This window comes from Coregonus clupeaformis, chromosome 35 (genome assembly GCF_020615455.1).
Source record: "Coregonus clupeaformis isolate EN_2021a chromosome 35, ASM2061545v1, whole genome shotgun sequence".
Classification (NCBI taxonomy): Eukaryota; Metazoa; Chordata; class Actinopteri; order Salmoniformes; family Salmonidae; genus Coregonus; species Coregonus clupeaformis.
In genome coordinates this window covers 17,618,341-17,639,503 of record NC_059226.1, presented here as the reverse complement: position 1 = coordinate 17,639,503, position 21,163 = coordinate 17,618,341, and the positions used below count along the sequence as shown (strand labels likewise).

General features: G+C 44.6%; 2 protein-coding genes across 3 annotated transcripts; both read right to left on the bottom strand.

Moving 5' to 3' along the window:
- Positions 1-1,191: 1,191 nt before the first annotated feature.
- On the bottom strand, positions 1,192-11,452 carry LOC121569606 (serine/threonine-protein kinase tousled-like 2). Of its 2 annotated transcripts, XM_045210886.1 has the most exons (21): positions 10,827-11,452; positions 9,565-9,647; positions 7,555-7,626; positions 7,374-7,443; positions 7,205-7,248; positions 6,997-7,098; positions 6,734-6,835; positions 6,483-6,575; positions 6,157-6,267; positions 5,900-6,036; positions 5,541-5,693; positions 5,384-5,450; positions 5,190-5,287; positions 5,016-5,097; positions 4,546-4,637; positions 4,325-4,414; positions 3,801-3,970; positions 3,113-3,251; positions 2,884-2,995; positions 2,645-2,752; positions 1,192-2,445 (listed from the first exon to the last, which is right to left on the bottom strand). In XM_045210886.1, exons 2-21 carry the CDS (start codon positions 9,643-9,645, stop codon positions 2,272-2,274), a joined length of 2,097 nt encoding a protein of 698 aa, XP_045066821.1. In that variant the 5' UTR covers positions 9,646-9,647; positions 10,827-11,452; the 3' UTR covers positions 1,192-2,271. The 2 variants fall into 2 exon arrangements, with proteins under 2 accessions (XP_045066821.1, XP_045066822.1); XM_045210887.1 differs by lacking the exon at positions 6,997-7,098 and having other exon boundaries at positions 10,827-11,451.
- A 1,280-nt stretch (positions 11,453-12,732) lies between these two features.
- Positions 12,733-19,670, bottom strand: LOC121569605 (tRNA N(3)-methylcytidine methyltransferase METTL2). The gene is made up of 9 exons (XM_041880694.2): positions 19,505-19,670; positions 18,273-18,361; positions 14,887-15,161; positions 14,606-14,655; positions 14,346-14,406; positions 14,124-14,263; positions 13,890-13,996; positions 13,643-13,708; positions 12,733-13,355 (listed from the first exon to the last, which is right to left on the bottom strand). The coding sequence occupies exons 1-9, from the start codon at positions 19,657-19,659 to the stop codon at positions 13,192-13,194; spliced, it is 1,107 nt and encodes a 368-aa protein (XP_041736628.2). The 5' UTR covers positions 19,660-19,670; the 3' UTR covers positions 12,733-13,191.
- Positions 19,671-21,163: the final 1,493 nt, after the last annotated feature.

Genomic DNA, 21,163 nt, shown 5'->3' with positions numbered 1-21,163 from the left:
TTGCTTATTTGAGCTGTTCTTGCCATAATATGGACTTGGTCTTTTACCAAATAGGGCTATCTTTTGTATACCACCCCTACCTTGTCACAACACAACAGATTGGCTCAAACGCATTAAGAAGGAAAGAAATTGCACAAATTAACTTTTAAGAAGGCACACCTGTTAATTGAAATGCATTCCAGGTGACTACCTCATGAAGCTGGTTGAGAGAATGCCAAGAGTGTGCAAAGCTGTCATCAAGGCAAAGGGTGGTTAATTTGAAGAATCTCACATATAATATATTTTGATTTGTTTAACACTTTTTTGGTTACTACATGATTCCATATGTGTTATTTCATTGTTTTGAGGTCTTCACTATTATTCTACGATGTAAAAAAGAGTAACAATAAAGAAAAACCCTTGAATGAGTAGGTGTGTCCAAACTTTAGACGGGTAGTGTATATATATATATATAGAGAGAGAGATTTTGAGATCTGACCGCAGACCCCCTGCAGTACCTGGGGGTCCGTGTACCCCACTTTGAGAACCCCTGTGGAGCATAGACGGGTTGGTTGTTTAGTAACAAAACCAACACATGCGCAACGATGGCGCAAAACAGACAGGGTTCGCTTAAATTGTTGACATGTAAACTATATTTAGCCCCAAAATGTTTATTGAAAACATAAATACATTTGCACAAGGACCACTTGTCTCTCAAATACATAATTACAGTTGTTGGTTCGCTAGCTAGCAAATTTGAGTCATATTAGCATAGACATAACATCACCTCAACAAAAGACATGGTATCAATAACAAGGTATAACGAGCCACCTACAATTCCCCACATTGTAGCTTCTTGTCATGGTTGTTACCTATCTGAATTATACCACCACATGACCTTCTGCCTCATCAATGCGCGCATATCATTCGTGACAGTCAGCCAACCCATCTATACGTCATTCAAACTTTCTCCATCAGGTTTGGTTTCCACCACTTCTTTCAAAGATGTTCTTGATTCTTTTAGGTCTTCCTCCACAGACCTCCAGCTGTTCCTGGGTCTTTCCGGTTTCCTTTTCCCCCTGGAACTTCCAGGTTATAGATAATAAACATTATAGATAAGTGTGCTTTTATGTGTTGTTGATATAGAGAAATTAGCTTGCCCAGCCTTCTGAGAGTGAAACAACCCAACCGAAACCACCAAAAACACTCAGATCACAGTTTAACCAATAGTATTTAATGGTTTATGCAATTCTCTGCTAAGGCCCAATCTCCTCCCAACAGTACAGTACAATGGATAAACCAGTCCCTTGCATTTTATTGGCAAAAGATTCATTAAAACAGACCTAAATAAATATGTGTTTTCATGAAGAGGGCAATTACTGAAAAGAGAATAGGACAAAAAAAAGAAAAATTTAAAAACCACCAATTGCTGTTTTCCTTAAAATTGGGTAAACATAAAAGTAACAATTCTTAAAAAAAGGGACCATTCATTAGTTTTCCACTTCATATATATCATGTAACACAACTAGAACCAATATAAAAACTGCAGCGGAACAGCGCCACCATCTGGAAGTCTTAAGCTTTGGTCATAGGATTTAAAACAGACACGGGGGAGTGAGGGGAGCGCATGCCTCCCTTCAAAAACTACCTGGACCCAGGAGAGCAGCTTAAATGAATGAACGCCATAGGTCTTCTTCAGGTCCAGTCTAAAGGCAGGCTAGACTGGTACTGTCAGTCAGGGGAGGGGGTTGGATGACAACCAAAGCATTTATCAAAGGAGAACCCAGACTATCTGGGATGACTCCGAGGCATGGTGTGTGTGTATATGATATGGAAAACAGAGTCTTCCAACAGTCCCTTCCATTTCTCAAAGCTAATGCAGCTCTGTTCCATTCTTCTCTTTTCCTTCTCATCTAAAATTGTTGAATTTCCCCACTTCTCCTCCACTCAGTGCCATGTCCCCCTCCTCACTGTAGGGGGACCCTAGGGCTTTGACCCCCAGAACAACACCACCCCTCAGGGGAGGGAGAGACAGGGAAGCTGGGTGGGTGGACATGGGGGATGGAGGGCTCCAGGTTGCAGTTGGAACACACAGATTACCTCCCCTCCCCTTCACCCATGATTTCTCACGCTCCCCCTGCCTGCACCCAAGAGGTTTCCCTGGGGTGCTGAGCCCATGGCGGGACATAGCAGGATGGTAAGTGGTGAGGGGGCTGAATCAGGCAGCCACCCCCACCTCCACCTTCCACTCAGGTCAGTCAGTCAGTTCCTAGTGAGATCGATAGTGACGGCTCAGTTTGAGGCGCTGCTATTGGAGGAGCTGGAGGTGGAGGGTATAGCCGTGCCAGAGGCCCCGGACGTGGCCACAGACTTGCGGATGTGAGGCATGAGGAAGGGGTCACTGGCTAGCTGGAGCACATCGATACGGTCCTCCTTCCGGTAGACCAGACAGCGCCTTATAAAGGCCTGGAGAGAGATAAGGAGGGGACATTTAGAGAGGGTGTGACTGGGGAAGAGATTGTGTACAGAGCAGAAAGAGATGAATGTGTAAAGTAACAGACAAGTGAAAGAGGGATGGAGAAACAACATCAGGTGAGGAAGATTTTAAGGAATGGACTAACAAATGACAGAGAAAGGTGAGGGACAGACCGAAAACAAGTAGTACCTTCGCTTCTGGAGTGACCACTGGTTTGGGGGGAAACTGCACCTCTGTTGCCTTCAGTATGGTGTTCTCCTGTAGGATGTCCTGTTGAGACTGGTTATGGCCAAAGGGCTGGGGGGAACGACAAAGAAACAGCAAAGGGTAAAAGTTAGCGACACAAAACATCCTCATCTCTTAATGGAATATAAAGAGTATGAATACAATTCTGAGAGTAGTTAGTAGTGTGTGCGTGCTTGCATTACCTTGCGTCCATACAGAGCCTGGTAGAAGATGACTCCCACTGACCACACGTCCACCTTGTTGGAGATTTTAGGAGGCTCTTTACCCACCACAAAGCATTCTGGGGGAAGGTACCTGCAAGGGAAGATTATTTATTAGAGCAACATTCCTTCCACAATAATAACATATGAACGATCATCCAAACAAGATCCCCATTTTTTTTATATTGTTATATTTTGTGTGGAGCCTCACCAGTAGGTCCCTGCACCCTGCGAGGTCAGCTCCATCCCGTCCACTGAGTTGTAGCTGTCGTCGTCCATGATCTTGGACAGGCCGAAGTCAGTGATTTTGATCTCCCCACAGGCTGTGCCATTCACCAGGAGGATGTTGCCTGAAACAACAAATCAGAGGTCAAGACAAAAGTTCATAATGAACATGGACATCTCAGTAATATACTGTCATGGCTGGTTTATACTTGGTCTAACGACATGTCTGTAGACAATTCGAATGCGACAAGTTTCGCTGGTCAAAACAACATTTAATTTATACTCCGGTGGAATGTCTGTAGACCGTCGTTGAGACTAAGTTTCCTTGTCACAGACAGATGAAAAGTAGTGTGTTGTCATGGTAAAGATTGCCCTGCTGTCATGCATATCATAACAACAATGACAAGTTTGATGTCAGACAACGATAGAATGTTCATGTCACTGCGACAACAGTCTACAGACTGTCGATGTCAATAGATCAACAGTAAACCAGCCTTAAGAGTCAAAAGAGACCTTTCACTCAGTTATCTTGTCTCGTTTTAGTCTGCCGTCATCTTTTCAACTTGCTTTACATGTAAGTGATCGCATCAGTGTAAGTGTTGACCTGGTAATACTATTGCAGTGTAACTGCTGCCATGCTAGCGTCCGTGCGATCCGTTGCTGTGTGTACCCACCAGGTTTGAGGTCGTAGTGGATGATGGGCGGGCGGATCTCGTTGAGGTACTTGAGGGCGTTGACCATCTGCATGATGATGGAGCGGCCCTCCTTCTCCGACATCAGCTTGTGCTGCTTCAGGTAGAAGTCCAGGTCGTTCCCCTCACAGTACTCTAGAACCGTACAGAACCTGGAACACAACGAGACAGAGGAACCCACGATGAGGTATTGTTTAATCTTGAACCGTACAGACCATGTGAAGTAACGAGAGAGAGAAAGGATGTGGCACTGTAACTCTAGAACCGCACAGAACAACGAGAGCGAAAGTTGAATCGGCTGTGTGGTACTGTTTTAGTTTAGAACCATACAGAGCCTGTTCCACAACGAGAGACAAAGGAACCAACTGTGAGGTACTGTTTCAAAACAGTAGGATACAGAGTTGAAAGAAAAATTAACACCAGAATTAGAAACCCCAAAGAAACTCATGTTCTATTCCAAAGATTTGTTGGATATGTTCTGCTGCTGTTTGAGAGGGGGGACTTACGAGTCTGTGTCGAGTGAAAAGTAATCGTAGAGTTTGACTATCCGCGGGTGGTCCAGCTCCTTATGGATTCTATACTCTCGACATGCGTGTCTGAAACAGAGAGAGACCACGTTTAACTCCAATATTAAAACCAAAGTGCTTTTATTACCCATATCACTCTGAGAAAAAGGTTTGTCTGTCTTATCCAAAAGCATCTATGATAAGAAATAGACAACACTCACTTGTGGTAATTTTCCTTCTTCTCCTCCCTCCAGTTCTTGTTCAACTGGTGGATTTTGACTGCGACGTATCTCTGCTCCGTTAGATCAAAGGCCTTCAAAAGTGATAGAGACATGACATCAATATAAATTCCAAATAAATAATTCTAACATCACATCCATTATTCTTTATCATATCTGAGAGAAACCTGGCACCAATATGAAATCCATTTTTACAGTTTAGTCATTTAGCAGACGCTCTTATCCAGAGCGACTTACAGTTAGTGAGTGCATACATTTTCATACTGGCCCCCCGTGGGAATCGAACCCACAACCCTGGTGTTGCAAGCGCCATGCTCTACCAACTGAGCTACACGGGGTGGTAGACTATGTAGTCGCTGTACTTAGTTCAATAGGTAAACAACTATGCTTTTGACCATGATGACAAAAGGTCAGTTTCAATGACTGTTGATGAGCGGGCAGAGTGCTCTCACCTTGTAAACTTCACTGAAGCCCCCTCGGCCTAGTAAGTAGAGTAGTAGGTACCGGTCGTTCAACGTAGGGTGGTCTTTGAACCTGTTGTGGAAATCAGACATATTTTGCTTAAAAGTCAAACAGAGAGCCCACACAAATAAGAGAACACAGTAACACTGGTAGAGAGCACGTACGTGGAGTTGTCCTCGTTGTGGATCCTCTTGAGCTCGCGGATGTGCAGGTTCCGTACGCGCTCCAACCTCTCCAACTCAGCCTGGATCTCTGCCTCCTCCTGCAATACACAGCAAGCATATTAGCTGCTTTTACAGGAACCAACAGATCAACAGTACACAAACTATATACACACTGCATGTAAACAGCACCCTACCTTCTTGAGATGGCCCAGTCTTAGTTTGAAAATCTCCTCTTGCTCGTGATACTCCGCCTGTGATAACCTGTAAGAAGAAGAAACTCACCATCATACACAACCAAACCTGGGAAAATGTATGCATTTTAACAGAGAGGGGAAGAGGCGAGGTACGTACGCGTCGCTCTCAGCTCCGTTGGCCTTGCTCTTGCGTTTGTTCTGCTCCAGGCTAGGGGGAGGGGTCTGGGCCATGGAGGGTGGTTTCCTCTTGGCCAGAGCCTTCCTCTGTCTCTCTATGTCCTCTCGCTGGGAGTTAATCCTCTCCTGTTGCCTAGAGACAAGACAGACAGGTGACGGGGATGGTCAGTGCTGGTAAGGCTGAGCTAATCTATCTTTCCCTCTAGTGCCGATATGTGTGAGAGAGACAGAGAGAGACAGACAGAGTGAGATTAAAACAACAGAGGAGGGTAGAGAGGAGGAGTATGAAGGAGGAGAGGATGAGATGCAGAGTGAGAGAGGCTTTTGAGTGGCCCTTACTTGATAAGGTTCTGAAAGGCATATCCGTCGGTCCACTGTTCTGTGAATGAGGCACCATGTCGGACGGTGGTGAAGTGACCCAGACGAAGACGGTCCTGCATGCTCTTGTCGCGACACGCCATCTTCTCCTGCTTCGACTGGGGGGAGCGAACACACACATTATACCTGGGGAAAGCTAGTCCTTGGTCAAGACAAAAGACATGGGTTAAGGTATTCTAGACTCCCAAGCCTGTGGTAGGGACAGAGGGAGAACTCACTTTCTCGATCAGCAGCTTCTTGCTCATGGTCACACATTTGTTCAAGCGTTCTTTGTACCGCTCCAGCATCCTCTGCTGCTCATCCAACTGCCGTCGAAGGTCACAGTTCGCCTGAAACAGAACACAGCACGAGTCAAAATCACATTAATTAATTGTTCTTCTAATTAAACAAAGCTGTTTTAAAGATTGGTTAGTTGGTAGTTTCTGAGGAGATCTGTTTCCATATCTGGATCATAATGCTGTCTTATCACGAGGCCAAGAACATGTTATTCCATTAGAAGAAAGAATGGAAAACAAAGGCGCATTGATAGCAGATGTGTACCCACCCGCAGTAAGTCATCTATCCTCCCCTCCTTCTTCTCCAGGTCAGAGTTCTTGTTGTTCTCCATAGCAGTTAGCTTCTCTACCGTCAGGTCAGACTGCAGGAGGAGAACAGGAGGACGAGAAATAGAGATGAAGATAAGGATGGAGTCAAACAGTCATTAGAAACAAGGAGACGTCATATCATCCAGGAGTTATTACAGACATCACCAGTGCTGTGTGTGTATGTGTACAGATGGTGTAAGGTAACAGCTACCTGTGTGGCTTTGTGGTTCATGTAGAGGGAGACAGGCTTTAGGGAACAGGTTGAGTGCTCTGTGTTGGCTGAACCCATAGAGGACGGGCTGCCCTGCTGCATCTGGGATACAAAGACATACCACTAACATCATGTCATGGACCACAGTAACATTCTGCTTTGCATTCAGGTCAGTTTGAAGGACGTGATAGGTTCGTTAGGAACGGGGGGAGAAAAAAGGTACAGTGAAAAGGGAGGAGGGAGAAGTGAGGGAGCATGCTCACCGTGCCTGGGGGGTTGGAGAGGCAGTGATGTTGTGGGGAGGAGCGGACAACTGGAGGGAGACTCCTGGCAGGACTGGTACCAGGTCCGCTACCACCCGCAAACTGACAGAGATTGAATGGAAAGGTCAGAAGAAAAGAGTAGGAATTCAAAGCTACATTATGTAGGCTATGCTATGGATGCGTTTTGACAATAGGTGAGCACACTCACCTCAAAATAATCACTAATTTTCTGTCCTCTTGCTCCTCCTTTCCCTGGAGAAGAGAAAAAAAGGCAGAAAATCTGTGGGCCGTTGATCAACTCTGACACAAAATGGCTGCCGGCAAGGCACGACTGAGGTGGATGAGAGAGATCATGGAGGAAGGGAGCGACACCTCACCTTGGCTGCCGTCATACGGTTCTGCTTTCCTCTTCCTCGTTCTCTGGTCGTTAGGCTTTTTCTCTGGGGTCTGGAAAAAGAGTAGGAGAAACACATTGTACTTTATGACAGTGGATGATGTATAAAATATAATCTAACAAGAGTGAAAAGATGTATGGCGTCACAGCTGTGGGACGCTGACCTCCAGCTCTTTGTCACTGAGAGAGCCCACGCTGCACAGGCTCTGATTGGATGACTCATTGTGGCCTGAACCCTGTTCAAAAACAAACAAACAAACAAACCCACACAATTACACATCAGACAAAGAGTGGAAGGATATGCCAAGGGCAGGAAGGGACTAAACTTAATTCACAGTTAAACCAGGGGTGTGGAAGGGAGGGATGGGGGCTTGTGCTTTCTGTTTTCATTTGACTGACTGTTTCTCCCCATGGCTACTGTCTGGTGAACAGATAAGGTGAGTGATTGTTTGTGAGAGAAAGAGAGAGCAGAAGAGAGTCAGAGAGGAATAAGGTTGAGCTAATATCAACACCATTAGTCTTCACATTGTACCTACCCTAACAATTCTAAATGTCTGTTCCCTAGGTGATGCCTGTCACTCAAATGACTCACTGCTCACTTTTGAATTCACCAGGCTCTGCCATATCAGAGAAACATACTTAGTCATTCTGGGCACATAATGCTGCTCCCTGGAACTAAATTGAACCTGAAATTGCTGAACATCAGACATAACTAATGCAGGTGGGAGTAGGTCTCTCTCTCAATCTTTTTCTCCCTCATGCTCACCTTTCATTATTTCATCTTCATTCTCTCCAGCCTTGTTCAAATAATTAGAAAATCCTACTACTCAGATAGGGTATTGAGGGCTTTGAGTGTTTCCCTGTAAATACATTTTTAGGATGTTAAAATGCTTTCAGTGTAAACTTCAATGGCTAACCCCTGACAGATATAATATAATTGACCTATATAATCTTTGAGAACTAGAAATAACCAAAATAAAAGCTAGCTAGACAGTCAGGGAGAATCAAAAATTCAAAACCATTGATTTTAGGAGTATTTTTGGAATGGCTGTATTACTGACGGGGCACATGCCCAGGGACACCGATTGGGGTCCCCATTGGTTATGTTATAATGTTTAAGCATAAAAACACAGAAATGCTTAGAATTGCAGGAAATTAGCTTTCCCTCTGCAAAATGCTCTCAGCGCCATGGAAAAATGCATAGAATTGCAGGAAATTAGCTGAAAAACAGCAAATTTCTCTCTGCCGCCAATTCCAGACCGATTTATGCCGCAGCCACAACGCTTATAAGGCAGCTCAGGATGACTGATAGGGAGCAGAGCTACAGGGCTGTTCAAGGTCGAGAGACACAGGCTGAGCTGCCCCCACCATATCCTGGGGCTTTCAGACCTCCAACACCAGGGCAGGCTATATGTCTCTCATTTCTCTCTAGGCTAATACTTCCTTTCTTTCTCTCCCAGTCTTTCCACACACTGCAACTCTGTCAGACGGACCCTGGTCAGACGGGGCGGCCGTGGTGTGATGCCTTAGCGGGAGCCGCCATTTTCTCTGCGACAGCACCATGCTCTGGGCTCAGTTCTGCCTATGGCTGGCATTGAGCCCAGTCCTGGCTTTGAATCGCTCTCTGGGCTCCGGTTCACTTTCCACAAAGGCAGCTCTCTAAGATGGAGTCTACCTCAGCACCACCAGGCAGGACCTCTAATCAAAAGCCAGCGCGCTACTGCCATAACATCTGGCCAGGGTTTCTACGCGTGAGGGTGACTGGCATTCCTGCCCTTCCCTGCCCCACTTCCCCCTCCTGCCCGTTCCCTTCTTGGCAGCCCTCGGCACTTGCATATGCAGCCGCCACATCATGAGCCAGGAGGACAGGATACCATATCACACCAGCCAACAAACACAGACACACAGCTCTACATTCTCCAGAGAGAGGCGGAGGGGGCTAGCCTGTCCCTGGCCAAGCTCAACCAGAAATAGAGAATCAAACAAAGAAAGGGAGAAACAAAGAGAAGGGGTGAGAGAGAGACAAAGAAAGATAGATATGGTCCTAAAATAAATGTGCAATACTAAGATCCCGTTCTGTCAGTCCTACATTAGGGGAAAGGGTGGAGCGGGAAAGGAGCAGGACCCTATATAGGCCTCTCTCATCACCAATGATATAGTGTAGTAACACAGACCTTAGCCACGCCGACCCCAGTGAAGCGAGCCTCCAGCAGCTCCTGGCGCCGCGGGTCCAGGCTGTGCAGTTCTTCCATCATGGCTGCAGGGACAATGAGCAAAATCCACACAATTTGATATCACATCTGTTCACTTTCCATAGCACAGACAAGCACATCACACAGAGTAAGAATAAAAGGGGTTGGAAGTCATCTGCCAACAGCTTCATGATTTAGTAACACAACCAGTTCAGGGTTGCGTCTAGATGAATGTGTTGATGCATGCAACTATAAATTCTTAGAAACTGTGACTCATGGATAACCTCGGACACACCTGTTTTTTGTTTAAAAATCTAAAGTTACCACCACTGATTCCAACAGAACTTGATCAACAATACCAAATCAAGCAAAGACTAAACAGGCAAGAGCTATGCATACTCTAGTGCTGACATGGGACATTTCAGCAAATATGGTTTGAAAACTGATTACAGTATAGTGATAAGATTAGTGAATCTGATTGGGTCATTTTGCCACATAGCTAACTAGCTAGGTGACAAGGCAGACAGTTTTGGCAAGAAGGGTCAGGCCAGCGACCAACTATCTTGTTAATGTTATATCAAATGAACTAGCTAGCTAACTAACTAGCTGGTCAAATATTACAGGCAGCTTGCCATCAACCACTTGCAGGGGACAAAATACTAACAATGAGAGTAACATGATAGATATGGTCATGACTCATGATCATGTGTTCATTACATTTACATTTAAGTCATTTAGCAGACGCTCTTATCCAGAGCGACTTAGTTGACGTGTCAATAATTCAGGTCCCCCTTGGCTAGTCTATGGGTATGGCTGCCTTGTTGGTGATGGCATTCCAAACGTCCATGTTTTTGTAGCTAAAGGCGTGTTAGCTAACTAGTTAAACTACAGTACCTAACTAACGTCAGACGTTAGCCACCTGGTGCAACTAGTAACTAGCAAGTTGGTCACTTCGTTGGCGAATACGTCTGCTAGGTAACTAAAAAGCAATATATGTTATATTTCCTAAATATACCTACTTGCAAAATGGCCAATTTAAGAGAGGAATGTATAGCTAGTTAGCTAACTACTTGGCGAAGGGTGATGGATAGCGATATGGCAAATGTTCGACTAACATGTAACGTTAGCTAGCTAGCTAACGTTAGCTAAATGAAAACTGCTGTTTTTCAGGAATATTATTCTGACCCAACCCAAAGTTTTATGTTAGAAGTAAAACATGAACAATACAACTCTACCAAGGTTACCTGTTGTAATTATATTTTCCACGGGTCCAATCTTTATTTGTCCAATATTCTTGTCTCCCTACCTCGACACTGCCAAACGAGGCCTCGTCCAAATCCCCGTTCTTCGGTGTTGATTTGTTCCCAGTCAGGAGACGAGCGTCTGCTTGGCCCCCCAATAACGACTGATAATTCCCTTCTCGGCCTAGAAATCCTGGGGTATCCCGAACCCGCCTTTCTGCACTCCCTACACGGGTATCCCCAGGTTCACATTCCTTTCTTCAAGGGCCGTACCATGCCTCTTTTGGGGTATTTTATCCCGAACAATGGCCATCACTTGCCCTTTTCATCGCGCATAGATCCAACAATGTGGGTATTTTGTGTTATAATTTTGTCCTCCGATCTGATATGTTCGGTCTAATTCTGTGCTCAATCAGAACAAAGTTGGTGTTCGGCTTCACCTTCCTCGCCCTAGCTAACAATCTGTTACGGAAGTTGCGTTGTTCCGATCATTTCAGTTGAATCCGGATAGATTCGGTTCGGTTTCTAATTTTTTTTGTAATGTAAACAATAATCGGTAAATCTCCTTTAATCTCGTGAGATTGTTCAAACCACGCCTGCCGCCAAACCTACTGTCTAGACCAATTGAAGTCGATTTACAAACTAGCTACATGCAATCTAAAACTGACCATAACGTTTCAGTTCAGGGAGACATACAGTGGGGAAAAAAGTATTTAGTCAGCCACCAATTGTGCAAGTTCTCCCACTTAAAAAGATGAGAGGCCTGTAATTTTCATCATAGGTACACGTCAACTATGACAGACAAAATGAGAAAACGAAAATCCAGAAAATCACATTGTAGGATTTTAATGAATTTATTTGCAAATTATGGTGGAAAATAAGTATTTGGTCAATAACAAAAGTTTATCAATACTTTGTTATATACCCTTTGTTGGCAATGACACAGGTCAAACGTTTTCTGTAAGTCTTCACAAGGTTTTCACACACTGTTGCTGGTATTTTGGCCCATTCCTCCATGAATATCTCCTCTAGAGCAGTGATGTTTTGGGGCTGTCGCTGGGCAACACAGACTTTCAACTCCCTCCAAAGATTTTCTATGGGGTTGAGATCTGGAGACTGGCTAGGCCACTCCAGGACCTTGAAATGCTTCTTACGAAGCCACTCCGTTGCCCGGGCGGTGTGTTTGGGATCATTGTCATGCTGAAAGACCCAGCCACGTTTCATCTTCAATGCCCTTGCTGATGGAAGGAGGTTTTCACTCAAAATCTCACGATACATGGCCCCATTCATTCTTTCCTTTACACGGATCAGTCGTCCTGGTCCCTTTGCAGAAAAACAAGGGAGATTATCAGTGGTCTTGTATGTCTTCCATTTCCTAATAATTGCTCCCACAGTTGATTTCTTCAAACCAAGCTGCTTACCTATTGCAGATTCAGTCTTCCCAGCCTGGTGCAGGTCTACAATTTTGTTTCTGGTGTCCTTTGACAGCTCTTTGGTCTTGGCCATAGTGGAGTTTGGCGTGTGACTGTTTGAGGTTGTGAACAGGTGTCTTTTATACTGATAACAAGTTCAAACAGGTGCCATTAATACAGGTAACGAGTGGAGGACAGAGGAGCCTCTTAAAGAAGAAGTTACAGGTCTGTGAGAGCCAGAAATCTTGCTTGTTTGTAGGTGACCAAATACTTATTTTCCACCATAATTTGCAAATAAATTCATTAAAAATCCTTCAATGTGATTTTCTGGAATTTTTTTTCTCAATTTGTCTGTCATAGTTGACGTGTACCTATGATGAAAATTACAGGCCTCTCTCATCTTTTTAAGTGGGAGAACTTGCACAATTGGTGGCTGTAAATGCAATCATCTTTTGATATGTGAAGTCAATTATCTGAAAGGAATCATGTGACAATGATGGGTTTACACATTGTTTTTTAATCATTTTGTGAATGTAAAATATTTTTTTAATCATACAGCACAATTTATCTAAAATAATGGATTATGGTAAACAGTCTGTTGAACGTAAACATTAGTATATTGGGTTTCCAGCCCTTTGTTCAGGTTTCATGAGCTCACCAGACTTCTCTATATGCCGTTTCTGAGTCATGTCACCCTCTCAGTCAGAGATACATTATCAAAAGGCACCTGGGGGAACCCAGAGCTGTGTAGACAAATGGCTGAAGGAACCCAATAGCAAAACATGCCTAATGCTTTGCACACATCACCCCTCAATCCATCTCCATGGTGTCCATCATCACAATGGTCTCATGGAGGTATCCCAATTCTATCCACCCCTCCTAGGGGTTGCAGTCCCACTTCTACCTCAGACACTAGTTCAGACATAAGCCGCAGTATTCTCTCTGCTGCTCCTGGCTCAATCCTGTGTCTCTGTTGGTTGGGTATGAGGCTTGCGGTACTTGCATTGGATCCAGACACGGTACATGGTCAGCTGCTTGCCTCTGTTCACCTGCAGCCGCCGGTCCACCATGTTCTGGACCTTCTCCAGACCCGCTTCACTGAAGTAGTCATGTAGCTCATCTGGAGAGGGATGTCATGGAGATATTATACACAAAAAAACAAAAACGTTTAGAAGGAAAAAACAAAAACAAAACTGACTTGCAAATCACATTTACATTACATTTACGTCATTTAGCAGACGCTCTTATCCAGAGCGACTTACAAATAGGTGCATTCACCTTATAGCCAGTGGGATCACCACTTTACAATGTTTTTTTTGTTTGTTTTTGTTTTTGGGTTGGGGTTTGGGTTGGGGTAAGGGGGGGGTAGCAGTACATACTAGCCTTTTGATTTGATTGATTTATTACCTTGAGTGAAGAAATAGACTTGTGTTCCATCACCCCGGACATAAAAGTTATCTGACAAACACCTTCCTGAAAAAGGAACACATTCAATAATTCAATAGATTTTCCCAAACACATGTACATCTTGCTAATCACAATTTACAAGCATTTCGCTACACCCACAATACCATCTGCTAAATATGTGTATGTGACCAATACAATTTGATTGGATCACACACAGTCCCACGCATGAGTGCCTATGGTAACTAACCTTTCTTGAAGCGTAGCTGTGCCATGTCATAGCGTCCATAGTCCCTGAGCAGCAGCACTCCTCCAGGCTTCAGCAGCCGAGCCAGTCTGCTGATGGAGGCCTGCATCCTGACAGAGAAAAAGAAAGACATGGGAATTTGATTGCACTTAATTTTCCCTATCACACACACGCAAGCAAGCACACATACACGCACCCACACTTGCCACACTCAAACATCACACAGGGGCGGCTTACTTGTCAGGATGCAGGGCTGAGAGCACGAAGATGAGCACTATAACGTCTAGGCTGGCGTCTGGGACAGGGTAAATAGCTCCCTCATCACCCAGGTCATGAACAAAGGCATAGCAACGCCCGGGGTCATACTCTGAATTAGCCTGGTGGTGAAAGGGACAAGATTCATGAATCTATTTATCAGCCAACTAATGACATCATCTATCAAGCATTTCTCCTTCTCACCTTGACCAGCTCCACAGCGGTGCTGGAGAAATCACAGCAGTAGACAAAGAGCCCAGGGTCACTGTCACACACAAAGAAGACAGGGTCAGGGAACATGGAGGTGCTAAGAGGGTTGCATCTAAAACATATTGAGATCTGAATAGCAGATATACAGCATGTGCGTACGAAGAGGGTAGTAGCTAGTATACAAAGTCAAACTGAACAGGCTGCATCCTGCATAATGGGACTGCCCCATACACATGGTCCCAACCACCACTCACTTGTTGGTCTTCAGAATGGGAAAGACGGTGTTGCCAACACCACAGCCAACCTATTGAATCAAACAAGGACATAGGTTAGCCTACTTTATGCCTGAGGGTCACATTTACTTAGCTGGTCCCAGATCTGTTTGTGCTCTTGCCAACTCTATTGCTCATTCTCACAACAAACATGTTTGACATTACAATGACTGACAATGAGTTGGCATAATAACACAATCAGACTGACACTCAAGCTAACAGATACTGCAGTCATACTATGATACAATACAATATGTCCTCACCTCCAGTATGCGATACATGGCACTGGATCCAGGGAAGTCACCATTTCCAGGGGCCAAAGGGGTGACTTCACTGCTCTGGCCCTGACTCTGATCGAGACCATGTGGTTCACTGTCCTCAGCTCTATGGTCCCCAATACAGGATTCCAGGTTGAGGCGACACTGTGGGGCCAGCTCGGGGAACTCTGTGAAGAGCCAGTGGCGGTCTTTGAAGAAGCGGTTCTCATGGATGGTGTAGAATTTATTCCAGTATTCATTAGCCCGGCAGTCAAAGTCCTCTGTTCAAATCAGTGGAAGAGATGCAAATTGACTATTACATATACTGATCTTGTTCTGGTACTTACACTACATGACCAAAAGTATGTGGACACCTGCTCGTCGAACATCTCATTCCAAAATCATAGGCATTAATATGGAGTTTGTCCCCCCTTTGCTGCTATAACAGCCTCCACTCTTCTGGGAAGGCTTTCCACTAGATGATGGAACATTGCTGCAGGGACTTGCTTCCATTCAGCCACAAGAGCGTTAGTGAGGTCGGGCACAGATGTTGGGCGATTAGGCCTGGCTTGCAGTCTGCGTTCCAATTCATCCCAAAGGTATTCGATGGGGTTGAGATCAGGGCTCAGTGCAGGCCAGTCAAGTTCTTCCACACCAATCTCGACAAACCATTTCTGTATGGACCTCACTTTGTGCACGGGGGCATTGTTATGCTGAAACAGGAAAGGGTCTTCCCCAAACTGTTGCCACAAAGGTGGAAGCACAGAATCGTCTAGAATGAACCATGAAAAACAGCCCCAGATCATTATCCCTCCTCCACCAAACTTTACAGTTGGCACTATGCATTCGGGCAGGTAGCGTTCTCCTGGCATCCGCCAAACCCAGATTCATCCGTCGGACTGCCAGATAGTGAACGTGTTTCCACTGCTCCAATGGCGGCGAGATTTACACCACTCCAGCCGACGCTTGGCATTGCGCATTGTGATCTTAGGCTTGTGTGCGGCTGCTCGGCCATGGAAACCCATTTCATGCAGCTCCCAACTAACAGTTCTTGTGCTGACGTTGCTTCCAGAGGCAGTTTGGAACTCGGTAGTGAGAGTTGCAACAGAGGAAAGATGATTTTTACACGCTACGCGCTTCAGCACTCAGCGGTCCCGTTCTGTGAGCTTGTGTGGCCTACCACTACACGGCTGAGCCATTGTTGCTCCTAGACGTTTCCACTTCACAATAACAGCACTTACAGTTGACCGGGGCAGCTCTAGCAGGGCAGAAATTTCACAAACTGACTTGTTGGAAAGGTGGCATCCTATGACGGTGCCACGTTGAAAATCACTGAGCTCTTCAATAAGGCCATCCTACTCCAATGTTTGTCTATGGAGATTGCATGGCAGTGTGCTCAATTTTATACACCTGTCAGCAACGGGTGTGGCTGAAATAGCCGAATCCACTCATTTGAAGGGGGGTCCACATACATACACTACATATACAAAATTATCTGGTAGGCCTATGTATGGTTGTTTGTTTGATCACTTATCAGCGTCTAGTGCTGACATAATTGATACCATACACTCAGGTTGGGAAACTGTTCCCACAATTGGTTACTGTCCATGGAAACACCCACCCTCCACCACCACCCACCTGCTCCCAAGAACCAGTGGGGTGCAATGAACCAAAATCTGGGTTTACAGGAGACATTCTCCTTTAAGCTTAGGAAGCAGCCATTGAACTTGCCATTCACCAGCTTTTCAAGCTTAAAGGGATACTTCAGGATTTTGCCAATGAAGCCCTTTATCTACTTTCCCAGAGTCAGATGAACTCGTGGATATCATTTTATGTCTGCGTGCAGTTTGAAGGAATATTTTCACATTTAAAGGGATACTTCTGGATTTTGGCAATGAAGCCCCTTTATCTACTTCCCCAGAGTCAGATGAACTAATGGATGCCATTTTTATGTCTCTGCATCCATCCATTATGAAGGAAGGTAGTTTCACGAGCCAATACTAACTAGCTTTAGCGCAATGACTGAAAGTCTTTGGTAACTGCTAGCATGCTAGTAGATACCATAGACTTCCAGTCATTAAGCTTACGCTAGTTAGTATTGGCTCGTGAAACTACCTTCCTTCATAATGGATGGATGCAGAGACATAAAAATGGCATCCATTAGTTCATCTGACTCTGGGGAAGTAGATAAAGGGGCTTCGTTGCCTAAATCCAGAAGTATCCCTTTAAATTAAACCAAAGAAAGGAGTTTTACTGAGCAACTATCGTCATTACTGCCGTCCCGGCCAGTATATACTTCCAAGAAAGGTCTAAATAAAAAGTGACATGCAACCGAAAAAATGCCTTGTATGGAAAGAATCTTAAGTATTGTTTTTGAGCAAGTGCGCATGTACCAAATCAACCTCATTACTGCCACCAGAGATCGGTATATAATGACGAGATGCTCATGTCTCCGCCCTAACAATGGTAGTCGTTGTCCCAAATCCGGGAAGGCAAGCTTAGGTCCAAAATAAACCCATAGAAACGCATTGGACTTATTTTTGGACAGATTTTGGCGAGAGTGGAACCTCTCGCTTCGCCTTTTCCTCTCTGCTGCCATGCACAGGTTGGCTGATCCAGCAGCAGGAAAGGTAACTGATTTTATCACCTACAACAGTGTATGAACGTCCTAATCTGTTGTTTCACCGCGCTACACAGAATGCAATAATATTTCATGTAAGTACATTAAGTAGACAATATAGGGTACATTTTTACAGTGATTGTATATTTTGAGATATTATTTATTTAGTGTATATTAATTGTGTTATTAATATTGAAGGAGGTACAGAAGAGGTGGATTTGGCGCATGTGCACTTGCTCAAAAACAATACTTAGATTATATCCAGACAAGGCATTGGCCATGTTCGAGAGGATCAAAACCGCAATGTATCATGGGTAAATTGTGACTGACTGACAGATCTTCAAATAATAATGAGTCGTTACTTATGATGCAAGGTGATTTGTGGATCAGTCAGACGGCAGTCGCCTACAGTCGTTTTGATGCTCTTGAACACGGCCAGAGATATGAACATCGGCGGAGACATGAGCATCTCGTCATTATACACAGATCTCTGGTGGAAGTAATGAGGTGGATTTGGCACTTAGATTCTTTCCATACAAGGCATTTTCTCGGTTGCGTGTAACTTTTTATTTAGACCTTTTTTGGAAGTACATACTGGCAGGGACGGCAGTAATGACAATAGTTGCTCTGTGAAACTTCTTTCTTTGGTAAGTACCAAACGTATTTTGACATTATTAAGCTTGAAAAGCTGGTGAATGGCAAGTTGAATGGCTGCTTCCTGGTCTTAAAGGAGGACGTATCCTGTAAGCCCAGATTCTGGTTCAGAACCAACCTTGCTTCTCTTGAGGGAGGGGCTGACTGTTTTCTTGGACCTTCTTCTTGGCAGCTGCCTCTTGCTCTTCTGTCCACTCCACATTGTCCCTGAAAGTGAATGGGACACCAACACCATTAGAAACCATGAGGAAGACATGCTACCCATGCCTAGTTCTGTTCTGTCCATATGTTACCCCAATAATAGACTAATGGAGCCTAACGTTACTCCTTATAGTCCAAGGACCTTACATGTTCTGTTTAAAAGCAAATTGGCTCTGGAAGCCAGAACAGCCAAATACTCCACTTAAACATGAATCGATTTACAATTGCAGTAAGGTTCTAGAAACATAAATCCCTCTACTTTCATATCACATCAAAATAATTTCACAAATGCAAAATGTACACTTACCGTTTTAACCGAGTTTAACACAATTAACATGTTTCTGGCGTCCGTCTTCCATTTACACACAGGTGATCGAAGACGCAGATAGCTAATAATCTGTTTTCCGTAAACAAGCGCTGTAACATTGTCAAAGACTCCAGCCACCCTAGTCATAGACTGTTCTCTCTGCTACCGCTCGGCAAGCGGTACCGGAGCGCCAAGTCTAGGTCCAAGAGGCTTCTAAACAGCTTCTACCCCCAAGCCATAAGACTCCTGAACATCTAATCAAATGGCTACCCAGACTATTTTCATTGCCCCCCCACCCCTCTTTTACGCTGCTGCTACTCTCTGTTTATTATCTATGCATAGTCACTTTAATAACTCTACCTATATGTACATATTACCCCAATTACCTCGACTAACGGTGCACCCGCACATTGACTGTATATAGCCTCGCTATTGTTATTTTTACTGCTGCTCTTTAAATATTTGTTACTTTTACTTCATATTATATTTGTTTGTGGGTATTCTTTCTTAAAATGGAATTGTTGGTTAAGGGCTTGTAAGTAAGCATTTCACTGTAAGGTCTACACCTGTTGTATTCGGCGCATGTGACAAATAACATTTGATTTGATTTGATAACATGGAAATATGGCGTGTGGTAACCCTATATAAAAAGGCGTGTATCAATTTAAACTTTAAAAAAAAAGATATCTCGCTGATATGAAAGATACGATAAAACTCCCCCTACAGAAGACACCTTCGTCCAATGACTCTTTTGTAATGTAATGGAACTGAGAGTCATGATCAAGGGCTATCCGTGTGTGTACTACCACCACCACCAGTAGTATGCATGCTAAAATACGAACCATGCGTTATGTTGAAAAACTTGACGTGGGTCTGTCAGGAAACGGGTTCCGAACTGAGTTGTTTTCAGTTCTCCACATGTGGATTCTGGTAATATTTGTCCCGTTTCGGTGCTGTTTTTCTCCGCTATCCCTCCCACAGTACTGGGCGCTGCCATGTTGAATTGACGTACCGGAAGGAATGCCCAGAGAAGTTGAAGCAAAGACTACATTGTCAACAAGATATCCCACTACAGTCAGTAAATCAGGGTTGCCTGTGAGTACTCGGTTACACCAGTTGAGGGCGCCATAGCTCTACATTTGCCATTATTATCGAGGACGTGGCTGCGGGTGAGATTACCGCGCGGGGATGAATGGAGATAAAACGAAAGAAGATGACGGACAAGGAAAAAAGTGGACATATTATTAATAAATATCGAGTGTGGGATTTCACAAGCCTTCTGGAAGATCTGGTGAAGGAGAAGATGGCGGATAAGGAGAAAAGGGGAATATGTTTTGAGGGAATATGGAATGGAGGATCGCACTGAGCTAGAGAAGGAAAGTGAACGTGAAAAGAGTGGCAGGTGCAGTGATGACCACCGAGAAGGAGCTGAGTGTAGAGGGCAGTGGTGTGGTGAGGGAGGTTGGCGCAAAGTGCAAAAAGAGGGAAACGCCCCCTAGTAGCTCAGAGATGGAACCTGACGAGTTCATGGAGTAGTACCTGCAGTGAGGATGAAAAGGATGATTCTGGCCCAGTGGGACTAAGATTTGTGGAGGGAATGGATCCTTGCATTTTGGCTGATCCATATGTGGTGTCAGGTTAAAGATGAGTGGATAAGAGGTTGGGGACTGTTGAGAGTAACTCAGTGGAATAGTGATGATTTATTGTGTTTCTTCAGTCCAGAGGGAGCGGGAACTCCGGATCACGTGATTAGGGACAAGAAATGTGACTTGCTTTGCTCTCTGGAGCAGGGCGTCATTGATAGCGGGATGGCATTGTGTTGAGGAGGATTAGTTGAAATGGAAGATTCCCGGTGTCTGTGACGCCCGCCGTATGGTGCGACGCAGACCGGGTGGGGAAACATTGTCTGTCCTGCTGAGTTTTGATGTAGAGTCTTTACTCGACAAGGTCAAGTTAGGAAGTGTAAGTAACTACGGTGTTTTAGGTGTCAAGTTTATGGGCATGTTGCAGCAGTGTGTAGGAAGGGAGATTCCTAGATGTGAGAAGTGTGCAGGAGGGCATGAGACAAAGGAATGTGGTGTTGCAGGTGATGTTGAGTGGTAGTGTTCTGTCCTCAGACTGTTGGTCTGGAGTAGGATAGATAGGGTTAAATAGTGGAATGGGGGGGTGTTTTTTTTTTTATAGAGGGCTAATAGTTAGCAGGGTAATTTTCCTTTTTCCAAATGTTGTATTACCATATCAAGAATTTCATGTAGGTAGGTTGTGAAAGGCCTCACACACCAGTAGAGTAGGTGGCGGTGTATGCACATAAAAGTTGGATGCGATCTGCCAAGCAAATCCTAAAGAAGAAGAAGACTTGGCTGCGAATACAGAGTTTTTGTCCCCGCCCCGCCCGTCTGTAAACGGTCCATGCTATCTGGGATCCTTGGGATGTCCCTCTACTACATTTTAGTCATTTAGCAGACGCTCTTATCCAGAGCAACTTACAGTTAGTGGAAGCA